We start from the raw sequence: 27969 nt of genomic DNA, 5'->3' as shown, positions 1-27969 counted from the left end.
AGGTAATGAGCCCTGTCTCTCAGGTGACACCCTGTCATTGAGGCGAGTGTGTCCGAGCAGAAGCGCCAGCACAGAGTCGAGACGCCAGTCGGATACCTCCTCACTCTGCGGATGGTGTGACGCCCTTTGTGAAACCCGCCGGGAGCAATCAGGCGTCAGGTTGCAGAAACAGAATTTGACTTACGTAAAACACTCCAGAAAAGTAGGACAACGTTGTAAATAAACTAACAAAACGCCTTAAAGTGCCTCCTGTTCTCTTTCACAGGCAAACCACTGCTAGTCAAGCTGTAGCGTATAATTGAGTGTATGTGTGTCTGTGAGTGTGTGAGAGCGTTGCTGCCTTCTCCTTCTGAAACAGTCCTTTCTCTCAGGTGCTGTTGTTTCCCACTGTGTGTATGTGTGTGTGTGTGTGTGTGTGTGTGTGTGTGTGTGTGTGTGTGTAGACGAGCCCATCAATGACCAGGATACTGAGGTGGAGAGTAGGGTGGAGGGGCTGAAAAATAAGTAGGTAGAAACATAAAATAAAGTCAGAATCAATCAAATCAAAGAATCAATTAAAAACAAAAACAAATCATCACATTCTGTAGGATTCATCCTAAAAAAGAAATCACGAATAGTTGAGATATGGACCAAAGTGGTGGACCAACCGACCAACATTGCCGTCCCTAGAGCCGCAACTAATGTCAAATTTGTTCTTAAGATGGAGGCACTAGTGGAGGCACCACACAGTCATTAGAACTAAAACGGTTTATGCCCTTACTAGCATGAAATGCGCAATGCACAAACTTCATGGAAATCTACCTTCGAAATCACAAGATATCTTGCATCAAAGTTGACCTTTTCAACTAGCAATGGTGCCAAAATAGAAGCATTCACCTGGAGAGCATGAATGTGATCAGAACATTTCATGGCAAATTACTTTTTTATGGCCGGATGTTGGTGCTACAGAAGGGACCGGGGGGGTCACCCAAACATCCCGTGGACTGTAAATATGCTCAATAGATTTCGTGGCCATCTGTCCCGTGGTTGTTAAAATATCTTGTTCAAAAGGACCTAAAAAACCAACATCACCATTTTAGCAGCGCATTAAACACAAGAAGCACTATTTGCCTTTCTCCCTGTGTATGTGATATCTTGGCTTGGTTATATTACATGAATGGAGCCACTTCACTTTCCCAAAAGAAGGTAACACAACTAGTATTTTATACAGTGTATTGGCACATTACTTGTTTGCATTGAATTATGTGCAGACTAGTTTTTATTGTCAGATCGTTGATATCAAGAGCAATTGATATCAACGATCAACATTATGTGTACAATATATCTAATGCTACTCTTACCCTGGCTGTATGCAGGATCCATCAGGTGTGGTGGATAAGGTCCAGGTTGCATCACCGGGTACTGTGGGGGCATGCCAGGGTACTGGGGCGCCATTGGATAACCTGCATGTAGATACTCAGAGGGTCCCAGTGGTTTTCCATAAGCATCATACATGGGCTCCACTGGGTAGCTGGCCATGGGGATCTGCTGGGCTGTGGGTCAGAAAGTACAGACTGCTGTGAAGGAAAACTGTGACTTTATGGCTGTGTGCAGCAACATGGACAGAAAGAGTAGAGGGCTCACCATCATAAGGAGTCCTGCCCCGCTGCTGCCTTCTCTGGTAGAGGTAGCAGCAGGAGCACATGAAGCAGCAGACCATGGTCGCAATGATCGCCACAAACAGGAGGATGGAGGATGCAATGCCAGCTAAAGTGGTGGGGCTGAGAAGGAAGAAAGACAGAAAGAAGAGGACTTAAGTTACAAAGCATTTCCTTTCCTCACGTTGTTGCTCCCCCTCTATCTTGCTAATTACGACTCACTTTAGAGAGGATTAAAGCAGAGATGGCTGTGATGTGAAGCTTTGGATTCAGACGGGCTGTTTTACCACAGACTGACCCTGAAATCACATCTGAGTTAATGACGTACGCCCTGCATCTCTCCGTCTCTCTACCAGATTCCATCCCCTCATCGTCTCAGTGAAGCAACAAAGCCCTCCATTTCAGCTCAGCCTCCGCCACCCACTGATCTGATCTCCCGCTGAGCTTAATAAGCTGCAGGTTGTCTGCTCGCTACTGGATAGTGATGGATGGTTTCCAGTCCTGTGGAGGAAAACTGCCATTGTGCAGTCTCTCAGGTACAAGCTTGCTTAGTCTGGCATTATAACGATCCCTCACTGGGGACTCTGGCATTAAACACCACTGGAAGCACAGATAGCTGATGTGATAGGACAACTAAACATATTACACTGTGAGGACCAAAGCAGGGTCATTAAGCCAAATTCAGCCAATGGGAACAGGCCAGTTTCAGAGTGTGTAGATTTCAGACTAAAATGCAGGATTATGGTGGACAATATTTTCTATATTGTATGTATGATGCATATATTGCATTTTATTTTCATTTTTTCCTACTGTGTATAGTACACACTACTCTGATTTTTTAAGTATTAAGTATTATTCATCTGCTCTAGTACTTACTTTTGTGACTGTGACACTTCAATTTCCCAGCGTGGGCTTTCTAAAGTTTATCTTATCTTATGTTGTTGCATGATAAAAGATTTTGGGTCGAAATCAGTGACTCTTTAGTTCAGTAAATGTATCAACTTTTTTGAGATTGAAAGTACTTTATATATTTTTCTTTATATTATAGTATTTATGCAAAACTTAAATTCTACTTGAGCATGAAAGTCTGTTTTTCACCTCGTGAGCAGTATGTGTGACAAAATAATCTCAGCTCAAAGCTCATTAGCTTTTTCCAACCACCCCAGACTGTCTTTATCAATGAATGGACCAGACTCATGGCAACACGACAACATGCTATGACCAAAAATTTCACACTTGTGTCTCACAATGACACCTGAGCATGTTCCATTCGCTAATGAAGAACGTGAAAGGCGGCTGAAAGCTCTGAGCTCAAGTCAGTGGACCATAGTGGTTAAAAATATTTTGTCACACATTTCATTCTGTTGTTCTGGGAGACAATATGTAGGCAGATCCACAATGGTACATTATATGACATTTATCTTATGTGATACATATTCAAATTGAACCAATATGTTTTTTAGCATTAAATGTTACTATATTTTACAATAAATGTATGCTGTAATCATTTGCCTTTGGTAAATGTATGGCTGCAACTAAAGATAATTTATATCAAATGGACAATAATATAACAACAACAATTAATTGATTTGTCAGTATAGTGTGTACTTCGTGTAGATGGATTTATGTTCATAGGTATTTGAGGATGCATCTTGCAGGGAAGGGATATATTTGTGCAGACTGTGGCAACCCATTGCCTCAAGCGGGATGTTAAAGAATCTGTGTGCCTTAAGAAAATGAAGGACATGTGATCCTGCAGTGATAGCCTTGAATTGTGAACACAAACACTGACTCTTGGTGTCGAGTAAATTAATAAATAAGTAATTAAATTAAAACCCTGCTGCTGATGCTGCTGCCACCCCCACCTGAACTGGAAGAGCATGCAGCGTTTCTGCTCCCTCTCTGTGATCATCTTGAAGGCATCCAGGCAGCAGTAGCGCCGGTGGCAGTTCCCACAGCAGAACGTGATGAGAGGGCAGTCGAAGCCGTTGTGCCAGGTGCCATTTTTATCCACGTACCACAGACAGTCCTCGTTCCCACTGACTGCAAAACAAACGCAATACAAAGTGTGAGGCGCGGTGAAGATGATCAAAAAGAGTAAAGACAAGAAGGAGGCAGCAGGTCAGACTTCAGTTTGTTCTCTGAAGAATTTATTCTCCTCTTTACAATCTCTCAATTTTACCGACACGCAGTCGTTTCTGTTTTATCACACATTTTCAAAGTGAGAAAATTCTTGATTCGTAACTTACAGATACTGCTTTGTTCGGCCTTCAGGAGAAAATAAATACTTATTTTGGAACATGTACTCGCTCTTCTCATAATGCATTATTCAATGGTTCCCTGTGGCAGAGGTCGAAAACTGATTAGGGCTTCAGTAAGGTACCCAGAATATTTAAAGGACTCGCATGTCTGAAATAAAAAAGGCTTTATTCATTCTAGGTCTACAAATAAGGATTATTTTCATTATCAAAAAAAAATGGCCGTTACAATTTCCTACAGCCCAAGATGACGCCAACAAATGTCTGTTTTGTCCGACCAACGGTTCAAAAACCCCAAATATCTAATTTACTATGACGTAAGACAAGACAAAGCAGCACAATTCTTACATCCGAGAACCTGGAACCACAATGTTTGGTATTTTTGCTTGAAAAAATTGTAGATGAATCAACTAATTGTTGTCGCTCTAATTAATTCAAATATTTTTTGCACCTTAAAAAGGACAATTTCATCCACACCGGTACACGTGATCAACTCTTTTTAAAAGCCAGAAATGAAACAACAGTGAAGAAATAACACTGATCTGTTCACATACAGACTGAGAAACTTACAGTATAGTCAGCCTTTCATCAGAATAAATACACAGTGAGTGCTAAACGGGGTTGCAAGGAGCTGGTATGATGTTTTTCACAACGTAGAATTTAAGGCACTAAATTACAGCCTGGTCACAAGAGCCACATGTGTGCAGGCTGCTAAAAGTCACACTGACACGTACATTCAAGATGAGTTTTCTGAAGTCTATAGTTGTCTATACAATCTGACTAAACACTGTATATAAATTAAACAACACATTTTTCCTCGGAGAGCTGCTCTTCCTTGTTGAACTGAAGATTAATTCTAAGTGTATTAAACTAATAGAAGCTCCATTAGAGGATGTCAGCAGTACAGTGCTGAGCCAAGATCTATATAGACTTGGCTCCTGAAACGGTTTAGACTAATGTGGGATGGCGACCTTTGTTGGCATCCAGAATACTTATTCTGCCACTTGATATAAGCCTTGTTATTAGAAAATCTAATATTGTCTAGTAAAGGTCATTGTTTGGTTATCTTAAAACTACTTTCTGTCACAATGTTAACTGTTAAGCCAAATAACGCCAAAAATACAAGACAACTACAAAATAAATCTAAACTATTTTTGTGATGATATTGTAATATTGCCTTGAAATTACTAGTTATATTAGTTAGCGTTATATAATTTCTACTTTTTGGTTGCATTAATCTCCAATTGTTTTAGCTGCTGTGTATATTATCAGCTTGTCACACATGTTAAATCACTTTAAAATTGTAATAAACGTGTATAAAATGTGCTATACAAATAAAGTTTGACTGATGTGTGAGGCTTTTAATGATGTAAACTGAGCTGTTGAGATAAACTAGCTTCTGTGCTGGAAACTTACTGCCAGGCTAATGTTAACAATATTAGCTGGCTAGCTATTTTTCCTATTTAAATAAAAGAAACAAAGCAAATAATTTAAACAAACACACAAAAACAAGTGAGACTAGTTCACAGATGACTGAACAAATGGACGCTAAATGTGGTCGGGCGCTGAACAGTGGACGGTTTATTTAACGTTAGTTATCCGGGCCTGAGGTAAACATCGAGGCTCACAAGTAAAGAGCCAGAAAGCAGCAGCATGAGCTGGGAGGCTGTGGGGCGATGCAGAGTCCGCGGCTCTGGTGTAACGGCTGCAAGGAATAACGGCCACGCAGGCAGAGGAGACGCTGGCAGGGCTCAGCCGTTAAACCGTTAGCTAGCGGCGCGCGGCCTGGATGGAGAGCCATAATCTTACCGTGAGAAGTGCAGAGGACGATGGTGAGCAGCGCCAAAGTCAGCGCGATGAGGGACGTGTTGCCCGTTGGAAAAATCATCCTCATCCCGATTTAAACCAAGCGATGAGATTTTTTAGAGAGGAGCCGTTTTCATCGGTGTAAACAAAGACGAGTGATCCGACTAACGGTCGCTCTCAGACATTATCTGGGCTCGGGAACAACGGCATAGGAGACAGGACGGCTTTGTCAGTCGGTAATTTATCCGTCGAAATGACACATCGCGGCTGTGACGCCGTTGAACCGGGACAAGGAGAATGTTGCCTTCACGTACTGCCTGAAACGTCGGAAAAAATCTCCATCTGTTCAGAAACGTGCTGAACTAGACCGTTTCAAGAGCAGTCAGTAATGGAAGAAGTTCTACGCTCTGTTATTACTAAGTAAAAGTAGTAATACCACAGTGTAAGAATACTTTGTTACAAGTACAAGTCCTGCTTTAAAATTCTGACTTAAGTAAAAAGTACAAAAGGATTGGCGTCAAAATATACTTAAAGTACCAAAAGTAAAAGTACTCATTATGCAGAATGGCCCATTTCAGAATAATCTACATAATATAATTGGATTATAATATAATATAAATATAATGCATTAATGTGTACATCACTTTGTTGTTTCAGTCGGTAAAGCTGGAGCTTTAAACTACTATACTGCCAGGTAGCTTAACTAAGATTTAAAAATAAATCTGAAAAAAACAAAAACAAAACAATTACAATTTATAAGCACACAATATCAGGCACATATGTATGGCACCTCCAAATTTTGAGCTCAAAATGTCAAGATAAGAGAGGACAATAATCTTTCAGGACTTTCACTCCAAATTACATCAAATAATATGAAGACATAGGTTTAAGCGTGACGTTGAAGTTATGTTTATGAAGTTATATTAATTAAAACTGAGGTGGTTGTTGGTTTTATTAGCCAGTAGGTTAGAAAGTCACTCTATTGCTCGATGTTTACATGAAATTCATGTTTACGAGCAGCGCTGAATGCACCTGGAGAGGTCAGAGGTCCCCCCTCCTCCCTCCCCGCTCCGCCCCGCCCTGCTGGAGAGAGAATGCCTTGGCATAGTCTGGATTTTACCATGCACCTGACAGAGAACAGCTCCTCATGATGTTACTCGGTGACAAGAAAGTGTAAAGGCATTTGTCACGTGGTGGTGGCAAATTAATCATAAGGAAAGCAAAAAATAATAAATAATAATTAAAAATAAGTATCTATTATTTGTTTACGGCAAAACGGTACAGCTGGATCATGGGCCCAACTTGCATTGGTTTGACTGTAAAAAAATATTTGCACAAACACATTTTGTGGCTTTAAGGCTATGAGAGGCTGGTGCAAAAATCAGAGCATCTCTGTATTCAGGATGATGAACGCAAAGAAAAGCTACATGCCAACAGCTCCCCCTTGTGGAAAGTCTGCAGCCTGCCGCATGTTGGTATAAGACAGCTTCCAGAGATGCCCTGCATCTAAAAATGAAAAACTGTATAATAACTAAATAAATAAACAATTTAAACAAGCAATTCAACACACATTTTCACTTGTGCCCGATTAGACCTCCTCTGAGGTGAACTCCTGGCATCTGCTTTAAGTCCCCCTATTTAGCATTTATAAGCAGATAGAAGTGTCTATTCATTTGTCAACCACTGGAACTCCTCCTGTGATCACCCAGACGTGGAGGCCGCTGTAAACCAAGACACCTCAAATACTCAGTTTTCAAAAACAAAATGTCTGCAGCATAGTAAGATGCCCGTCTGAGGCAGCATGAAGAATGATCGTATCCCCCTGAGTGGGAACAATAAATATTTTTCAGTTTTAAATTTCAGATTTCATTAAAACTGTGATTAAAGACCTGTGTTTATTAATCCCAGCTCGGGAGACAAGAGAGGAATCTGGAAATCAATCTGGAAACGTTGTCCTTTTGGGACTTTTATTTAGAAATGTTTCCATCCCAAATTTCAATGGGTACAAGGAAATGACAAGGCTGTGAATCACCATGGCAATCGTGTAAATTCCCAAATACCCACCGTACCCAGAGACATGACAGCGGGTCGAAGAGCTTTTCATTTCCTGTCAGAAACAGTCGACGTTTTCTGGAATATAAGGCCGCCAAATGTTTCTCTCCCTCTCCAAAAGATCAGGATGTTTGTTTGTTTTTGTTTTTTTTACTTTCCTTCAATCAATGTAAAGTCTTTTGGAAGTGTTTTCCATGTTGCATTTTACTCTGTTTATACAGAAACACAAAAATAACGGGCTAAGTTACAAATACGACATGGCAAAATAGTCCGTTCATATTTCATGGTTCACCTGTCCAACTGTGAAGCCTTGACCTTTTTAGTCTGAAATCACTCTAAAAATGGTGAGTCCTCTGACCGTCTTCAGGAACAGACCTGTGCAGTCTCTCACCTCTTCATCTTCCTCAGTTTGACATCTGCATAGTCCTTCATCCCATCACATGTATGTAGAAACGGGGGACTTACGGGTAAGTGCACGTCCATCTCCTTTAACCCCGTTCCCTTCCTCTGCCAGGCCCATCATTCCAAGTTTTTCCTCTCCTTTTTCTTTGCTATGTTGTAAATATTCATCATGGGAGCATACGTGATGGGGCAACAGGAGTTTTTAGGGAGTTGTAGATGGAAGAAGATGTGTTGGAGCGGCAGACGGCGGCGCTAGAGGCCTATAGACTGCAGGGTTTGTCTCTCGGCGTTGTTGAGGTGACCTGAGAACATGCTGTAACATGGCTGCTGGGCGAACTGTGTCAGGAAGTCTGTCAGGTAAGCCTGGGGAAAGACACATGATACAGCACAGGTCAATTATAATGACATCAGTGTCATAAAGTGGTGAACTGATCACTGATCAGATCGATCAGAGCACAGGGAGAGTGGTAGGACAACGAGCCTGGAGCTAGTACAACTTCAGATTCAGATTTACTAAATTGTGTAAAAAAACAAAGATCCGATAGCGATGTAACAGGAAGTAGGTGCTCCTGATGCACAGGTAGGAAACCACCGTCCACAAGAGAAGGAAATTTTAGTTTTGGCACGATGTGTAAAACGTCATTTTCTTGAAAATTGAGTCGTTAGCTAACGCTAGCTAGCAGCCGTCAGCAGACGTCTTGTCAGAAAACACAAATAGCACGAAATTAATTGATCTGAAGACTCTTCTGCTGAAACTGATTATTAAAGTGGATGTCAGTGCTCTACAATTATAGAATACAGAAATATATATAGAATATAGAAGCAGATTTTTTAAATTAAAATTGTAAACAGGTGGAGAAAGAAAACAAACAAAACAAGATTTAATTTGTATGATTTTTTTTTTTTTTAACAAATTAAATCTTGCCTTGATTTCTCTGGTGATCTGTTCCGTCTCTTGTTGGTTACTTAATTGCGTTTTTGCGCCTACGTTTTTTTAGAGCTAAAAAACACACACTTTGCATTTTGTCGAGTCTTTGAAAAAACGATGCACAATCCAGTAACAGTTATTCATCAGTTGTTGGAAGTGCAAATTGCGTGCTACATCCTTAAAGACTAATCCAACAAGGCTGGCACCATTTCACCCTAAAGCCTCTTTATAATTGGAGCATCTTCTGATCTGATCTGACACTCTAGGACAGAAAACACACTGTTATACTGCCGACGATGGCTGCATCTTGCAGCGATGGCAGCAGCCGGCTCTTCCCAGAAAGCTCTTACAGCGACTTTCAAAAGACCTTAGATTTTACATCCCTTTTAATTCACTATGTTTGCAAACAATTTACATGCACATGACAGGCTAGAAGGCTTTATATTCTTGCAACATGACAATATAAACCAAGAGACGACAAACATTTTTCTACCATCAGAGACGTTGTAATAAGGTTTATCCCTGGGTGTATTAGATCACTGTGGGCAATGGCAATATTGGATTTGTTGCTTCAAAGTGATTAAGTGCCTTAATTTGTCAGGTATCAGCAGTTTTAGTCCAAATGAGACATTCAAATATAGTTACTTTATCCATAAACAGTCTCTGAATTGATTTTTCAGAAAATTGACTATATCACATCATATAAATATATCATGATAGATCATTTTCACCATAACACCCGCTCCTTCCACTGGCACAAATGTCCAGCAGCCGAAGGACCGTCTCCCAACTCATTTGAAATGAGACACGTGGAGTTAAAAGTTTAGGGTTTGTACCTGCAGATCAATCTGATATATGGGGTCTTTCAAGGCATCTGGATCGTCCTCCTCATCATCCTCATAGTAATCTTCATCTGTAAGACAGGAACACACCAAGATATGGAAGCTTAGCAACCCGGTACCTGAGGTTCTACAGCAACAGCAAAAGCAAGGTGCACGTGGAATTGAAGACAAACTACAGGAATAGCCACTGGGGAGACACTCGTACCGTATTTGTTTGAAGCGATGAGATCAGAAAGCAGCTGGCCTGCCAGACCTTCATCCTCCTCCTCATCATCCTCCCTCTCTTCCTCCTCATGGTCCTCCCACATACCACTGGAATCTGAGACAAACAACAGCTGGTAAATGAAATGTCTGCTGCCCTATTCTTTAGTTTACAGGGAAGTAAAATAAATAAAAGAAATACAACAAACCTGAAATCTTTCAGCAAGACAATATGACAAAATTCACTGCAACTATTTTGTAGCAAAAGTTGATCTGTCACCTGACCTAAGAATGAACGTTGTAATTCACTGATACAGAAGAGAAACTTCATCAGGATGAGTCGAATGCAGTAGGTCGGCACAGTGCACATTCGACGTGGATACACTGTATGAACGAACAACTGTTCTTAAAGTTTATTTTGCTGAAAGTGCAAAACAGTTGATGCTGTTCACCGTGAGAGCTCTGAGCCTTTGGTGATAAATAGAATAAATTGATAATGATGTCAAACTGAGTAGCAAATTACTAATTTTCACCATTTTAGATTTGCTTGAGTGACTCCAACTATAAAGAATACACACAAAAAAATAAAGGTTTGCAGAGCAGAGGTTTACATTTAGGCCGACTTATTGTTTCCCCCAATTTACTACAAGAAACAGGTACAGAGGTCCCACTGCAGAAAGGTCACAAGTTTGATCGCCTCCATAGTGTCATGTCCACTCACAAGCCACGTGTCCTATCAAAGCTTCACTGAGTGAAACACTGAACCCCTAAAGTTGTATTCACCTTGGCTCCAGTCTGCTGCGTTTGCTCTGCTGGCGTTTGCCTCCACCACCGTCGACAGCTCATTGATGATCAATTTAAAAATCTTCACTAGCAAAGGAATGTTCGTCCACCGCTCTGGATCTGTGGAGGAGAAACACACAGTGAAGAGTACAAAGACACAAAGCTCAGTGTTAACAGCACACATCCCTAATGTACATCCCCTAATATCACTGAATGGATGTAATGTGATTGTTGCAGCCCTGTTAAAAGATATATCTATGTATTTATGGTCATCCATTTAGAGATTCAGCTGTCTCCGGGTCATTCGGTGACTTACTCTTGGCAGATTTGGAGCGAGTGCGGATGCCGTCTTCAGGGCTGTAGATCTCTTCTCCCTTCACCACAATGTCCTGGAGACGTTTGTCGTCAGTGTTGAGACCGTGCTGCAGCAGCTTACAGAGAGCCACCGTGCTGCAGGGGAACAAAAGTTTGAGATATAAGGCAAGAGTGGAGAAAAGACAGAAATAGTTAAAGCCGTTTCTGTTCTTGTCATAACCACAACTCTGTTTTAAAGCTATACTGGAAGCATAAACTGTCAAGTGAAGCCTGTGGATTAAACAATAATTGTTTAAATTTGGGGATAGCAGCGCACATTTTCAGACAGACAGTCTCTACTGGAAGGCATTCATAGTGTTGCATTCATTTGTACACAACAAAAGAGACAAAAATAATTGTGTAAAGAACGAAAATAAGAGAGTCTTCAAACCCTGCCTACATACAGCTGGCCATGAAGTGGGTGTGAATGACTGATGACAGTTTAGGAAAGTTAAAAAAAAAACCCAGACAGACACAGTGAGTTTACATCACACTTGTAGACATGAATAATTAATGAAAATGTTGTCATACCTGACTTTACCCTCGTACTGTCCGTAGAAGAGGTGCTGCCTGCTCATCCACTCTGTCATGACGAACTCCAGGGCAGGTTTCCCCGTTGGGCCGGGCAGACTGCACAAAAACTCCAAGAGAGGCTCCAGCTGGGAGTGGACCAGGTGAGCGAACACCATGATCAGAGACTACAGACAGAGGAGGAGAAAAGAGCCGGAGGGAAGGAGAAATAATGAAGTAATGAAGGTAACTGCACCATCGACAAATAAAACACATCAGGAACAGGTCGCCCCTACCTGCATGACACTCAGCGTCTCGGCTTGCTGCATCTTGCTCAGAATTGCTCGGAGGATCTGGTCCAGCTGTTCCCCGAGTTCGGTTCCTGCCCGAGAGATCAGAGTGGATACCAACCTGCCCACGAAGGCAGCAGTAAACTCGGAGGTCCGGGGGTCCAGCAGCTGGTTGACCACCTGCATGACGTACCAGAGGCCGCTGTTGCCCTGCTCGTCCCTCCACTGGGCGATCTGCTCGAGGGCGACAGAGACGTACGCCCGCAGACACTCGCCACCGTTCTGGAGAGAGGAGGAGGAGGAGGAAAATGCAATGTTTATTCTTTGTATTTTCTATTTAAAATACTTGTTTTTTTTTGTTTGTTTTTACTTTGTGGTGAGAATAAATGTGAAGACATTAAGTTTTTTTTAGTTTTTTTAAATAAAAAAATACTGTTACTGGAAGTAGCTTATGGAATTTGCCAGATAACATTATCATTTGTTGGATTTACCTGCATTATCGTGTTGTCATCAGTGCGTAAGGTGCACTGCGCCACCACAGGGAACGCCTGGCACACCAGCATCTCCGAGAGAGGTGGCTTGGTGTTTCGGACAACTGTGGTTAGGATGTCTATGGACGTCTGTGGTGCAGACAGAGGGGAAGAAACGTGGTCAGATTTGGTTATGAAAAATGGATGATTACATTACTATGCAGAACTGATAGTTGGTCCTGTAACATTTTCAGACATGTCACATCAAGACAAACTGAAGTTTCAGATGAACAATATCAACAAGCAGTCATTCACAGGATTAGAAGGAAACACTTGGAGAGGAGGACATAAGGAAATGGGTCGATTCCTGTTTTCGTGCGGCTGATTGCTCATCTGGTTGCTGACTGAAATTATTTAACCACATTACTTCTAACAATAGAATATATATCATCAGCAAACGCAAAGGAAGCATAAATAATAGAATTACAAAACAGCACTGTGTTCAAAACAGTTTGTTACATGGTTGAATATTATTACCCAACTGTGCTACCCGAGTCATATAAAATAAAATACAGGTTTTATCTACACTGTAATAACATTTGTCTCTTACTGTGTGCTTCATGACTGAGGTGGCTGCTTACACACTATGAGCAGCAGCACATGAAGTTCTTCATTTCAATTCTTCACCACAGACTGTAAAATGCAAATCATCAGAAATAAACTGACAGTGTCTGACAGATGGAGAACGTGCCCACGCTACTAACTGTCTGCCAACTGCAGCAAATTATGTTCAGCTTTTGTTTTTTAATACATTGAGTATATGCTTATTGGCTGATTGATTGGGGCATCCTAAGAGGAGATCAATGATTACACTGGGGAACACAATTTTTGTTGAGTTAGGTCTGACAGCTGTTTTTAACTAATTTTTGGGTGCGGAATCCAAAACTGATCTCAGTTTTTCTCTATCACGTCAAGTTTTTGAACTATAGGATCCCCGTTTTCTTAAAAAATATGAAAAATACTGTACTTAACAGATATGTGTGTGATAGTACTGACCTATTGGGAGCTGCACACACCTCTCACCGCACTGCCTCAATTGTGACTGCACAAACAAGTTGCCACGTAGCTGTAGATGAGTCCAATCGTAATCAGCTGGCAAGTCTTACTACAGCTAATCAGTGGAATTTTGCTTATCTGGAGGGTAAGCTGTGGAGAAAAAACTTGACGTGCTAGAAAAAAACCGACTGCAATTTTGGAATCAGCATGCCAATTTTAGTTTAATCAGCATAAAAATCTAACTCAACAGAATTTTTTTTTCAAATTGTTCCCCAGTGTTATATGTGGAGACAGAAGTTGACACTGTCAGAGGTGAAGAAGATAACGCTGGACAAAGGACGCTGAAAACTTGTGGAGAAATTTGGTCTGGTAACAATGAACATCCTCTGCAAATTCTGTAGAAATATGAGTTTTTCAATTAACTCCGTCATGTTGTTGATCAAGAGGAAAAGTTAATGAGATATCTTGTTATGGACCAAAGAAAAAGGACATAATGACCTCATCATTGTTAGGCTCTGCTGCTCGTGGGGCAACAAACATCGACAAATAATTCAGCCACCTGCTCCTTCTTAAAGATGCGTCTTTTTATACATCTGTGTCTTTTAGAGCCACTGTCTACTTACAGCACAGAGTCCAGAGGGAATCTTGTCAGGGGGAGCCTGCATGATGCTGACCAGCGTGGGGATGAGACGCATCTGCATGGGGCCCTGGCAGCCTTCGATCTGTGCCAGTTCCTTAAAGATGTCCTGAGCCAGGGACGCCACCACAGGGTCTGAGGAGAAGAGAGGAGACAGGGCCTGAGAAAAGATAAGAGACAAATCAAATCTATGTGTCTCTTAACTTAACATGTCTTCTCTGGAAAACACTTTGTGACTGTTGCTTGAAAAAGTGCTACACTTTGCGAAGAGAAACATGTTTTTCTTTTCCTCACTGATTCCAGTTTATTCATGTCAAAGTATTAGAGACAAGCTGGAAAATATTAAAGCCCCAAATCTTGTGACCTCTATTTCACCTTTAAAAGACAAAGGATAAATTAAGAGGAAAAACATAAAAGGAAGTCATTTGAAAGCAACAAAGGACATGGTTAGAGGGGCTATAGCAGTACCATTGTTATATTTAAGGAAAATAGCAATGGTGAGGGGGCAGATCTTGTTCTCTGCGCTGGTGGTGAAGGCCGGGTCGACGGTGCAGACGATGCACAGAGTCTCCATGACGAGGGTGAGCACCTCTGAGCTGAACTGGGCAGCCAGTTGGACCAGTCCCTCGAGGATGCTGGGGAGGAAAGGCTGAAGGACATGGGTGCTCTCTGACAGCTTCAGCTGATCACAATACCTGGAGAATGACATGGATAACAGGCGTCAATGAACAGATGGTATCCATGACACTTATTTTGCCCAACAAGTTTCCATGAACTACAACTGAGGTTACGAGAAAACAAATATTAAACGGCGCCTCTAGATGAAACACACATGTACACTGCCTATTTTAAGCAGTACTTTTGGGAAATACAGTTGTTCCCTTTCTTGTGGAGAATTGGATGAGAAGATTAATACCACTCTCTGTGTGCAGAGTAAATATAAGGCTACAGCCAGCAGCTGGTAAGCTTAGCTCAGCATTAAGTCTGAAAGCAGCTAGCTGGCCCAGTCCAAAGGTAAGAAAGTCTGTCTACCAGCTAAATCTCAGTACTAAAAACAGTTACATCTCATTTGTTTAATAGCTGCAAACACCAAAGAGCAAAAACTACCAGTTGCAGTGTCTGGAGAGTTATGTGCCAGACGGTTTCTTAGCCAGACACAGTAACTTCCTGGAGTCACCGTTGGTTGCCTGGCAACGTCATGGTGACAACAAGACAGAAGGTCACTGCACTCGGCTAAGAAATACAAACAAGATATTACTGAGCTTTAGATGTGCTGGCAGATTTTGTTACTTTTAGAGTGAGCAACTGTTTACACCCATTTCCAGTCTTTGTGCTAAGCTAAGTTAACTGGCTGTAGCTTCACATTTACCGTACAGACATGAGTGGCATCTTCTCATCTAACTCTCGGCAAGTGTATTCCCCAAAATATCAAACCATAGCTTTAAGCTGTGTATGCCGTTACCATTCGTTTATAGAAAATATGGAATATTGTTCAGCCTCAAATGCAATCATGATCAGTCTTCACATGTTTTTCAAGATGCTAAATTGTTGGTTCATGACTGAATGTGTTCACTGTGTTAGATCACAAAAATAACAAAACAGTTCAAACACAGCTTGCTCACCCCCAAATGGCCCTGACCGCAGAGATGCGGACGGAGGGCGGCTGGCTGTCGTGGAGGCCGCTGACAGTGGCCTGGAGGAACTGCTGGATGAGCTCAGGAGACATTGCCGCTGTGAAGCGACTGGCCGCCCACAGAGCTCGGCCAAGGAGGAACGGAGACGCCGCTGGTCAAAACAAAAACAAGAGACAGCAATGAAGAAACAACCGTGATGTGTTTATTTTGCACAACAATTTAATGTGGTGACATTTTAATTCAATGACTTCCTTTTTTACTTGGTTGTAGCAAACAAATTAAAAATTAGAATATTGTAGAAATCCCTTGTAAGTGTACTCAATTACATTGTAAGAGTTTAAAAACAGAAACACCTATATCAAGTGCCTCGGAAAATACTCTTCTTTGACACAGTTTTGACGGGAATTGATCACCATACACTTCAGAAAGTTAGTGGTAGATTTAAGAGGTCTTCGCCCTGTCTCTTATATAAAAAGGGTCAGTTTAGGACTCACCTGCCAAGTTGAGATCAGCGAGGATGACACTGGCAAGGAAACCATGCATGTCAAACTGGATTCGACCGTTCTTCACGTTCTCCGTGATGATGGTTTTGACAGAGCCGAGGGCCAGCATGCAGGCCTCATGGATCTTCCACCTGGTTTAAAAAAATTACAACAATTACTTTTCTGACTTAAAAAGCACAGGTGAAATCAAACACAATAAAAGCAGGATGGCAGATATACACACTTGAACCTTTTCTTGCAGTGGAATGCTTGGCATTTAGAGTTGTTTTTTTTCCCCCCTCATTTACCCATTGTCCTCAGTTACAGCAGGAATGTGGCTCAACAACTTAAGATACTGTGATGTAGTCAGATAGAGTCAGAGAGAAGTGTTAGTCTAGAGTCTCTCCTCACCAGTGCTCATTGCCACTGTTTTTGGCCTGCTCTGCCTCCTGGAGGTGTCTGGTTGCTGCCGCTGCCAGCGCCGCTGCACTCTCATTCTGAAACTCTGCAGCAACAGCCTGCAAGCAGAGGTCAAAGGTCACCATCATTATACACACTCTCAGGGTGGACCAGAGGTTGCAAAGTGAGCTATTGAGCAAAGAGTTGCTATGAAACCACTGCAAAATTATAAATGCTGGACATTTCTGACCCCTGTTTTACACATGACTGCACTGCTCTGCATTCCTATGATTAAACAACCATTTCTAGTCCTTTTCAAGGACTAGGGCAGCATGGTTTCACAGATGCCTCAAGTGTTTGCGGAGGCTGTATGCGTGGAAGAGGAAAAGGGAAAACAAGGAGGCGTTTTCTTCAGGACTATGTGTAGACGCCTAGCAGGCACGAATGTCCTCCCATCCTCTGCAGACCTGACTGAGCAAAATATAACTGAAAAGATTTCAATCTTCCCAAGTTCTTCCAAAATGGTCAATTCATACAATGTCATTGTAACATGATATAAATCTGTTTCGCCTGGGTTCTGCTTAATAGTTTGAGAAACACTTTGTACGAGTCTGGTGACAATATATAAACACAAAGCCCAGCTTTGAGGGAGGTCGAGGCTGTTTTCACACCTGTAGTTTGGTTCAGTTGCTCAGGCCGGAGGAATAAAAATGATGTATCGTTGCCTTTTAGTTCTGATTTTATTTGTGTTAAGAAACAAACCAAGAGCTGTAATCATTAAGTCTGACAGCAGGTCATGCAGCACATTACTGTGTCACGGAAAAATAACCTATTATGAGCGTTATTAGTGGAGACTGTAACTGGACCTGGTTTATCATAAATAGTGACTAACAGATAAAGGGACAAAAAAAAGAGGCATTTTGTACCATAATATTACAGGAGGATAGTTTTTGTGTGGTTGCAACATTTACATCGTTTCCCTCACTTTTTATTGCTGAACTACTAAAACACAAGGCGGAGGACACAAGCTCAACACACCTGTGGTTTAACTCTTTTTCACTCTCTGATAAATCACACAGTGACGTGCATAGCCTACACGTTTTACTATGCTTACAAAATAAGCGAAATAAGGGCCAGCTGTGGCTCAGGAGGTAGAGCGGGTCGTCTGTGTGTCTTGGGCAAGACACTGGACCCCACATTGGTTGGCCAGAACCCTGCGTGATAGCTCGCTATCAGTAATAATGTTGTGAATTTACAACAAGAGTTGTAGGTTTTTATCTCACCAGCAGCAGGTCTTGGGCAGAGATCCTGACAGAGTAAGAGAAGGTGTCATCATCCTCATCCTCTACAAACTGCTGGGGGTTAGCGGTCCACACTTTGATCTGAAGAAAGAAGAAGACAAACAATTAGGCCTAACACCAGTGAATCCCTATAAATATACATGCAACCGGTTCGAGCTTGTGTATGAAGGTGATTTCTCACCTGGTCCTCAGTAATCTGCATGTACAGGATGATGTAGTAGATGAGTTCGGGCAGGGCTTTCTTCACTGTGCTCTTGAACTTGTTGTTCTCCAGCAGCGTGTGGACAAACTCAAAGATGCTGAACACCAGATTCTCAAAACCCAAAACTTCACCTGCAAAAATCAGCACAAAATAACAGAAGGTTGAAAAAAAAAAAAAAAAAAAGGTGCTTAGACAATAAAAAGAGCAGGTGAAAACAAGTGGTTAGGATGATGCGAATTCTGCTCACCATCTGAGTCTACAGGGTCATCCACCTCCTCTGTGTAGTTGACTTCTGTTCGTACATAAGTGAGCATGTGGTTAAGGAATACTTGACTAAAGCTTTCAGTTTTCATGTTTTGTATTCGGACATTTGCACTTCTTACTTAAGATTTCACTGCATTTTATTATTCGCTTCACTCAGTCTGCTTCAATCTGAAAGTATCAGATGAGAGACGTAATCAAAGTAGAATTTGCAGTTTATGTAAAATGCAGTCTTTCTCAACATGAACGTGTTTTGAGCTTGCTGAGTAAGCATGAGCTGCTGCAGCGAGGTGGTTTAGTGGTTAAGAGAGGATGTTCTGTAACCGACAGGCCACAATCTCCAAACTCACAAGTGTTTGATGAGTGCCCAAAAGGAAGTAAAACCTCAGGTTATATCATGTTGTTTCACCACAAGTGGAAGCTATTTTTACTCACTGGTCCAAACAATGCTTTTACAACACAGACGGCAGCAGTTATCCCAGCAGGAATTAGCTTATACACAGCTGACATTGTAAAAGGATATAAAGCCGCACTTTCAGTCAGTGTATTCCACACAATGGGTAGTATCTGCTGCATGGAGGACACCATGGGTTTTGGGAAGTTCTTCACTAACGCTGTGACTGCCTGGGAGAGAAATAAAGAGAAGAAGAAATACAGATTTAATTGTAGATAATAGAAAACTTTCTTAAGCGAATAAATATAATAATACATACTGCATGCCATGATCAACATTTCAGTTCCAAAAATGTTAAAGAAGGACAAATACTATAGTTTGTGACTGTGACTGCAAGTCTGGTTCTCTCCTCCACAGCTAAACACATTTATGATACGAGACATTCGAGGGTCACTCTAAGCAACTACTCCGTGACTCTTTGGTCCATAGCGTCTCTCACCTTGAGGACTTCCATCTTGAGACCGCTATCAGATGAGGGTCCATCAGGCATCTGCAGAGCCTGCACAAATGCTTCTGTGAACTGCTGCACCACAGGGAAGATCAACGCTTTGGCTGCACCCTAAACAAACACACACACACACACACACACAATCAGAGGAGGTACAGTTACATTCAAATGTAAATATAAATGTGATACTGGAGCAACCAGCACAACACGACGACATTCAGTCTATTTTAGTCTAATTATCTCTTTTAAAGTCAATTATCAACTGCAGATGAAACCTCATCACCTTTTCAAGCTCTTCAATAGCACAGATGAGGTTGGCACAGGTGGTGAAAATCTCCACTGCTCTGGATCGGGTACGAATACTGTACACCTGCAACAGTTCAGGATCATTACAAGATGGCCGTAACTTTTTTAACAATTCAGTATCATAAAATGGTTCAGTTCCCACTGGTAGTTGACAAAATATGTGTATGTAAAATTTAAAAAATAAAACTGTTTTATTTTTTGAGTTTCACTATATGAGTTGAAGCAATACCTCGGCCATGGTGAAGATCTTGTACATTTCAGGTAAAATGACCGGAGCCACCAGCGGCATCTGTGTATCCGTCACCTCCCGAGTAAACTCTGGATGTAACAGACAAGATTGTTACATAAACAAAAAGGCATTTAAATGCTTTTTCTCATGATTTCTACCTCAAGTGTAGAAATTATCCAATTATAATGGACTAGAAAGTTTAAAAACAAATTGCATTGTTACAATTTTACAACGACAGATCAGCATCAGATAACATCGGATCCAGCATCATTAATGAATAAAGGAAAATGCTGTTAAAACAAATATATGTTAGAGCTCTGAAAACTTATGCTGTGGGATGCATTTAAGAGTTTAGAATGTAAATATATTTCCTAACTTTAAAAACTTGTCGATATGTCGATATATATATAGAATTATACATGTTATATATTAACACTGCCTCTGCCCTTATGAAAATGACTTATATTCTCATGAATGTTCCATTTTCACCGCTGGACTCTAAAAAAAATACCTTATTCTGAAAATCTAGGTCAGTTTTTTTTAGGGGTTTGGCATGATTTTATAGAGGTCGTACATGTACAGCTTCAGTGTGTGTCCGTGTGTTTATATGTATCTCATTACATACCTGTGAGGACCCTCATGGCCCCGTGCACAGCGTTGACATCTCCGCTGACCAGCATCTCCATCAGCAGGGTGAACAGCTGCGGCCAGGCCTCAGGCCAGTCCCAGTGGGCGATGGCCGACACGGCGTACGCAACGCTGGAGCGAACTTTGCTGATGGCTTCCCGCAGACCGCTTGGCAGCAGCTCCCTAATGGCGGCTTTAGCCTGGAGGGGGACAACAAGAGTTTGACAACATTAGGCTGAAAAAGCCGTCTGAGGTCAAATTAAAATAGTGTGCAAGAATACTTTTGAAAGACTGAACTTGTTCCACTAGCAGACAAAAGAAATATTTCTACGGTGAAGAATGTTTTACCTGATCTGTAGTTTCAGGAGGCCTGAATTTCTCTGACTGGGAACACCAGTGAGTCTCCACATACTGCTTCAGGATGACTGATGCCAACTGCAAACACAGACAACAAGACGGCCATGAGGAATTACTTTTATTAAGATGCACAGAAGTGATACGGGTAGTCACAGTCAGGGATATAATCAGGACAACACATAAGCAGATCATGATCAATGTCAGAATATCTGTCTGAGACCTTAATTTGACATGCATGTGAGTGGGCTGGACATCCTTTACTTTGGTTTTGTACGCTCACCTGACGGATTGCGAGCGCTCCCTGAGGATCAACTGTGAGTTCTGCCAGGTGGACACCAAACTCTTCAACATGAACATATCAGCAAGGACAGCAAATTAATAAATTAAATAAAAATTAAAAAAAATCAGAGAGAATCAGAACATACATTATACGAAGCTAATGGCAGGAATCATAAAGTAACAGGATGAAGATAGAAATCTAAAAAGTAACTGATAGCAAAAGTCTTTTGCAGAATTACACTGGATGTAATGAGCAGTTTAAGACATTGCAACAGGAAAAATGTGTCTTATAAAACAAATCTCTACAAATTCCAGAGTCAAATCCTGGGAACATGAATTAGCTGTTGCAACCTGATGACAAAAAGGCACTGTGTGATGCCAAGTAAAAAAAAAAAAAAAAAAAAAAAACACACACACACAAGAAAGCCACAGTACACAAGCAGAACAAACATGAAACGTCCTCTTAGGTGGAGCTAAATATGACAAATGTGTAGGTATGTTGTTGTGAGCTTGCGTACTACACTAAATGACAACACGGTTCCAGGGCTAAAAACATGGCAATAACCCATGAGCTATACAGCTAACACAGCACACAGGTTTGAACCTGGTCTGACACACACAGATTCTATGTGAGAGATTAACACACAGTTCAGGATCAGCATCAAGCCCAGCTCTGAACCAGCTCTCACTGGGTTTTAGTAAGAGTGACATCAGGCGCCAGAAGACAATGTTAGTGCTGACAATCCTACAAAGTGGCTGCCTTAGAGAGGGGCCAGCGGAAAGGGTCGGCCTCGCTGCGACGCTGCAGTGCAGCCGACAGACAGCGTGCACAATTAGCCTTTCACCAGGGGCACGAGGATCGCGGGACAGACAATGGAAAGTCTGGTTGAGTATAAGCTACAGCCACTAGGTACTGTACCCATCTGTCCCATTTGAGTTGTCATGGGTATTATTTCCCCCAAACACCAACCATCACCAATTGTTTACATAAGGTCATATTGTCATGTTCAAGTCAAAGGTGCTTGTAAGTTCCATCAACTATACTTGGGACCTTGAATTTCACTGAAAATACACCAGTTCTGTCAGTGCAAAATAAAAATTAGAATAGGAAAACTGGCTATTTAGCTGTTCATTTGCCTACCACAGGATAGAGTACATAATTGGTTTAATTTCGCACACCGAAGAGTGTGCTAAGAAATCAGGCAATTCAAGCGTCAAGATGCTTTCCGACACCTTCGTAACACCTTCACTTTACATGATTGTAAACCTGAGACACAAGGTGCCACTATGCTGGTATCCTTGGAGTCTTGATACATTATTGGACTGCAGGAGCAAGTAAGAGCTCAGTAATGTACATGATCAGATAATGGCACCAATATGTTTATGTAACAACTTATCTTCGGTAATATGTACTTTATGTAGGCATGGACTCAGGATCCCTGGGTTCCTCCAGTAACAAGTAAGAAAAAACTGGATCACACAAAACTTGGACTGTTAGTCATTTTTGTCTGTCGCTGTCTCGGCGGGATAATCTGTCAACGGTTGCCATAGCGACCGTGTATTAAATTAATAAGACTCAGTTTGAGAGTAACGTCGCTTTTGAGACCACTGGGGGTCTGTTATGGCACCATACATGCTGCCGCTCTTAAGACGGTTTAACAACAGCTGGTTCCGGTGGCTAACGGCTGTGGACGAAGCTGATCTGTTGCTGTCATTCCCTCGTTTCCCGATTCCAATGCGCTCGAGACCAGACACGGTGTGTGTGTGTGTGTGTGTGCGTGCGTGTGTGTGTGTGTGTGTGTGTGTGCTATGGCTTCAGAATTGTGACAGCTAGCTCCCCACACATAACTGATAAGAAGACATAACTTAACGCTAACTGAACGCTTTTACCGATGCAGAGGGATAAACCAGGGTTCACCCTGTTGCTGTGCTGTTTGGGCCGGGGTCCACACAGTCCGCATGTGCTTAATATAACTTACTTACTCGCTAACGTTACACTTGTAACTCGGTTAGCTGCGACTTGTCAGATCCGATCACCTCAGTTTGAGCGAGGCAAGGCAATCATCTCATAAACTGAGGGAAGGATAACACTTTTTCATGAGCTTTCGAGCTAACTTGGTCATCACTAACTTCTGAAAACATGGCCTAACGTTAGCTACAGGGAGCCAAGGCAGTTCCCCGGCTAACGTTTTGAATGTTAGCTATATTTCCACAGCCAAAGTTAGCCCTCATGAAAGCAGCAGACAGCTGTCCACATGGTGCTTGTCTCTGCAGAGGCCCATGCTGTTAAACAGTGAGAGCACCGGGTAGCTAGCCGCCGTTAACTCCATCAAACTAGCGTTTAGAAAGGGGCTACCACTCACCCTCAGTCACTTCCAGCACTTTGATCTGCTCCTCCGCGGCGGCGCGCACTTCTTGAACCGGGGAGAGGATGGCCGTCAGCGTCTCGATCAGAGCCTCTTTTAGTCCCTGCTGGACCGGGCCGGCGGCCGAACCGGTCCGAGCACTACCCGCCGCACTCATGCCTGCTGTGTTTTCACCCGCAGCCCGCTACAGAGTCAGTCCACCACCTGGGGAGGAGCAGAGAGCCACGGCCACAGAGGCGAAGCGCGCCAATGCATGGAAACGTGGAGGCGGGGTTTTGCGGGAGGAAGCACATTTTGTCGTCCGGTTCGGCCCACGTGTTTTTTTTTTCTGTTTTTGTATCTAAAACTCTGGCTCCCTCTTGTGGAGCGGGGGAAAATGATGCCTTCAGCTGCTGTCTGAAATATTACTATGGAAGTAAATAATTGAGTTCAAATTAACTACTGAACATTTCAAAGAGACCACATATATTCAGATAGATGGTTTTCAAAGTAAAACATATCAGAGCTATGAGGTGTTTAAATTTCAAGTATTATCAGTAAGTAGTGTTCCAAAATAAGTTATTCACATGACTATAAAAATGCAAATCTTTATGGCCATTATTTACTTCTATACCTACCTACCCAGTATGGTGACATCCCAGTTCATACACCTTTGTGTACTTGTAGGCTGTTTTTCATGGTTTGGGACAAAGCCCCTTTAGTTATTTACCCATGATGGTATTTTAGACGAGTGTTCTTCCAACTTTGTGGAGTTTTGGGTATACACTTTCTTGTTTCAACATGACAGCACCACTGTGCAAGTGAGGTCCTTATAGAATTTGTTCTCCCAGTTTGGCGTGGAGGCACTTGCTTGGCCTTCACAGTGCTCTGACCTCCATCCAAAACCTTTGGGATTAATTAAGAAGACGACTGCGAGCCAGGCCTTATCGCCAGGCTCCAAAATCTTGTGAAAAGTCTTCCCAGAAGAGTGGAGGCTGTTGTAGCAGCATATTTATGCCCATGGTTTGGGAATGAGACGTTAAACAATCACATCTGGTTGTAATGTTCATGTGTCAACATACCTTTGGCCCTGTAGTCTGTTGAGAGTTTAATTCAACAGAAAACGGTGCAGAGACCTGATTTACCCTTTAACACCATTGAATGTGCCTACCAAGTTACTCCTAGACACAGTGGGTGGTGCACTACTATGCAGATTTACTAGTTGCAACAGGCCCCTTGTCAGCTGCAGCAGACTGTGAAACCTCCCTGCATCCTTTGTTAACAGGTGTAATCTCACCTGAGCTTTTAGATGGGCTTGAACCTTCATTTCAGACTTCTCACTTCTTTACATAGTCAAGAGTAACATTAAACCACTGTGGAGTGAAACAACAGTGCAGCTCTTTGAGACTGTCAGTCTGTCATGCATTGTAACTCTGGAAGTGGCAGTGGGTCTTGTTACTGAAGGAGCTTCACTTCATAACCCTGTTGCTCCAACAAGGAAACAGATGGAGTAGCAGCAAGATTTCCGCGAACATGAGACGAGCGCGTGACACACAGTTTGTCTCCTCTTGAACCTCCATCATTAAGACTTTCTGGATGAAATGTTTTTCTTTGTGCTGCAAATACGTTTACATTCATACATTTTAATCGTCTGAGGATGAGCTTCAATCTTCTCATGTGTTACATTTCTTAATTCAGGAGCTTGTCAGCTAATCTTAAAACCATGGCATAGTTTGGATGGCTTTTTGAAAAACATATTACACCATGTTACTCCTTTTGCAATACACCGTGTGCCATCAACAATAAGTATGGCGTGTGCAGGCCTGGCTGCACTAAGACTTTTGTTTCCTAGATATCTTAAACACACCAGTGAGCAATAGAGCTGAACTAATTGTAGATTCAACTGTACCTAAAAACCTTTGCCCTGATTTCTATGTGCCTGAGTGTCTGTCAGGGATGTTTTTACTGTTGATCTTAAACCTCTAATTTAAGCATTTGTACAAAATGCACAGGAAAAATTACACATGGAAAACCAACAAACACCACGACAACACTTGATGCCAAAATAGAAAAAAAAAAGCAAGATGGGGTTTCTTCTATTTGAGCTAAATTTAAACTCACTTATTGCTGCAGCCTGTGTGGCATTAAGGAGAGCACAGGTGAGGAGGTGCTGACATAAAAATAAACAGTGAATGTAATCTCTTCTCTCACATTATCACTGCTGCAGATCTGAAGGATTAAGCCAGAGAAGTAAACCTGGGGACTTATATCGCTGTGAAAAGAAGTCAAATAATTGTATACTTGAATATTACAATGATACCATGTTCCAGGAAAGCCTGTCACTGTGTTTTGGGATATAGTGTGTTGTATATAAAGCTGGTCTACAACCTCATGTATCCTCTGTGGCCGTTTGCAAAGCCAGAGACACGGTAATGGCTGAAAATCTCCTTTTTCTTTTACTTAATTCTGTGATTATGTCCCTTCTCCTTGACTGGTATCTTCAGTATATCAAGACCTACAATACTCATACTCAGTTTGGCCTTTCAGACTATAGGAAATAATAACTCATAAGTGTACAATCCTAAACAATTCAACTCTGCGAGACCTGAGAAATAAGGCCCTGATCTGCATAGCAAGGCCATGGTGGAGATCATATTTGCATCTTTGACACAAATATCTGTGAAAAATGAGTTGTGCAGGATGTGAAAGTTTCAAGGTAAAAACCATGATGTTCCTTCAGAAACACAGATTATCTTACACTCAGTTGCCAATTAGGTACACCTAGCTAAAACTGATGCAACGGCAATAACTCACACTTTCAAGAAGGTTATAATGTTCAGTTTTTGTTGAAACTGTTTTAGAAGTGTTGAATCAACTTTGTCATTTTGGAGGCTGCAGTTTGGGATGCTGTTGAACTCAGATTTGCAAAATAAATCACTTATGGAAAGATTTTTTTAATTGTAAGGCTTCTTTGTCACCTATTTCATTTGGGTAATTATTTATTTGTGTATGCAGGTTTGTTTATGTATGTATGTACATGTCATGTGTGCTTGAATTGATTTACAGTCTACTTTTCCTTGTAAAGCACTTTCTAATCTCTGGCTTTGATAAGTGCTACATAAAAAAACGTTATCATTATTAATTGTATCATGTTTTACTGAGAGGTGTGTATAATATTTAGTCTACCTTCACTGATATAAATGGGGTGGGCAAAATGTAAGAAACACCTCCCACATAACATTATAAAAAGGTAAGACTTATTGCAGACTGCATTTTAAGATAGGTGTACCTAATAAACTGGCAACTGCGTGCATGTGATGTGGACCTCAGGTGAGCGGATCTAGTAGACTCAGCCTAAGAATGAACCAAACACTAATACAACCGTTTCTTCTTGTTTAAGCAAAAAGAATTTGGTTTATGTAGAAACAAGCAATGTTTTGCAACTGGATATTTCCCTCTCCTTCAAAAGAGTTAAAGCTAAAATAAAAAACAGAAATGAATACCCATCCCGTTGCACCCAGAATCGCCACCTTCCGAAAATGTATGCAGATGTTACTGACAGAAAGCAAAGGAAACCTGGGGGACAGCTCACAAGGGAGATAGATATAAGTGTACAGTACATATATATAAAATATAAAATCTGAAATATATTTTATATATATTAAATTGTGTTAGGGTTCAGTATCTTTCACTACACAGCATTAAGGTGGTGTGTCTGATTATCTTTTTTTTTCTTCATTTTTCTTTTTTTCAAATCCTATTATATAAACCAGAGGAGAGTCAAAGCAAAACAAATGAATCAACGAACAAACAAATGTGTGTGTGTGTGTGGGGGGGGGGTGGGGGTGGAAACTAAGCAACAGACGAAAGGCCTCCGCCCCGATCCAATGCCCCTCCCCCCAGCCACCAGCAGAGGGGCGAGCTAGCACGGACGAGGTGGGACAGACCCGTCCAGCTGTACAGCGCAGTGAAACATAACTTACATATTAGCTCATTTTTACACGTACAGTCGTGATCAAGGCACAGGGATCTTCTACAAGTTATTTTTTTTTCTTCAATAAAGTTGTACAAAATAATACATTTTACAGTCTGTACAAGAATAATAGTCCAGCAGTAAAATAAAGACAGACGTACTTAAAGCCGGGAGGGGGGAGGAGGTGGGACCGGGAGAGGTGAGAGAATAAGACGAAAGGTGGGGGGAGGACGTTGTGTGGAGAGGGAGGGGACTGATGAGGGCTGGAGCGTGCGTGCGTGTGTGTGTATGTTCAGTGTATCAGGTAAAAATGTTGCGTCCAGTCTTGATAAGTCATTTCTTTTACTTCATGCTTTCCTTTTGCGTTGTTTTTTTTCCTTATTAAATAAAACCTCTCCTTTATTTTCCATATGTTGAATAGTTGTCAAATAGCAGCAGGGGCAGGG

At 41.7% G+C, this 27969-nt stretch overlaps 2 protein-coding genes across 2 annotated transcripts; both read right to left on the bottom strand.

The window, feature by feature from the left end:
• Positions 1-452: 452 nt before the first annotated feature.
• Positions 453-5789, bottom strand: shisa4 (shisa family member 4). Its single transcript, XM_070903426.1, has 5 exons — positions 5705-5789; positions 3503-3680; positions 1624-1760; positions 1341-1532; positions 453-493 (listed from the first exon to the last, which is right to left on the bottom strand). Exons 1-5 carry the CDS (start codon positions 5787-5789, stop codon positions 453-455), a joined length of 633 nt encoding a protein of 210 aa, XP_070759527.1.
• Positions 5790-7637: 1848 nt separating this feature from the next.
• On the bottom strand, positions 7638-23743 carry ipo9 (importin 9). Its single transcript, XM_070902485.1, has 24 exons — positions 23569-23743; positions 21207-21268; positions 20918-21004; positions 20568-20769; positions 19943-20031; positions 19691-19777; positions 19399-19518; positions 19029-19129; positions 18492-18550; positions 18224-18375; positions 18025-18123; positions 16754-16860; positions 16355-16494; positions 15849-16011; positions 14695-14921; positions 14213-14361; positions 12555-12683; positions 12070-12345; positions 11795-11961; positions 11226-11359; positions 10910-11029; positions 10131-10244; positions 9920-9996; positions 7638-8518 (listed from the first exon to the last, which is right to left on the bottom strand). Exons 1-24 carry the CDS (start codon positions 23726-23728, stop codon positions 8408-8410), a joined length of 3132 nt encoding a protein of 1043 aa, XP_070758586.1. The 5' UTR covers positions 23729-23743; the 3' UTR covers positions 7638-8407.
• Positions 23744-27969: the final 4226 nt, after the last annotated feature.

Source organism: Enoplosus armatus, chromosome 3 (genome assembly GCF_043641665.1).
Source record: "Enoplosus armatus isolate fEnoArm2 chromosome 3, fEnoArm2.hap1, whole genome shotgun sequence".
NCBI classification, from domain to species: domain Eukaryota; kingdom Metazoa; phylum Chordata; class Actinopteri; order Centrarchiformes; family Enoplosidae; genus Enoplosus; species Enoplosus armatus.
This window is presented reverse-complemented; position numbering and strand designations above follow the sequence as displayed.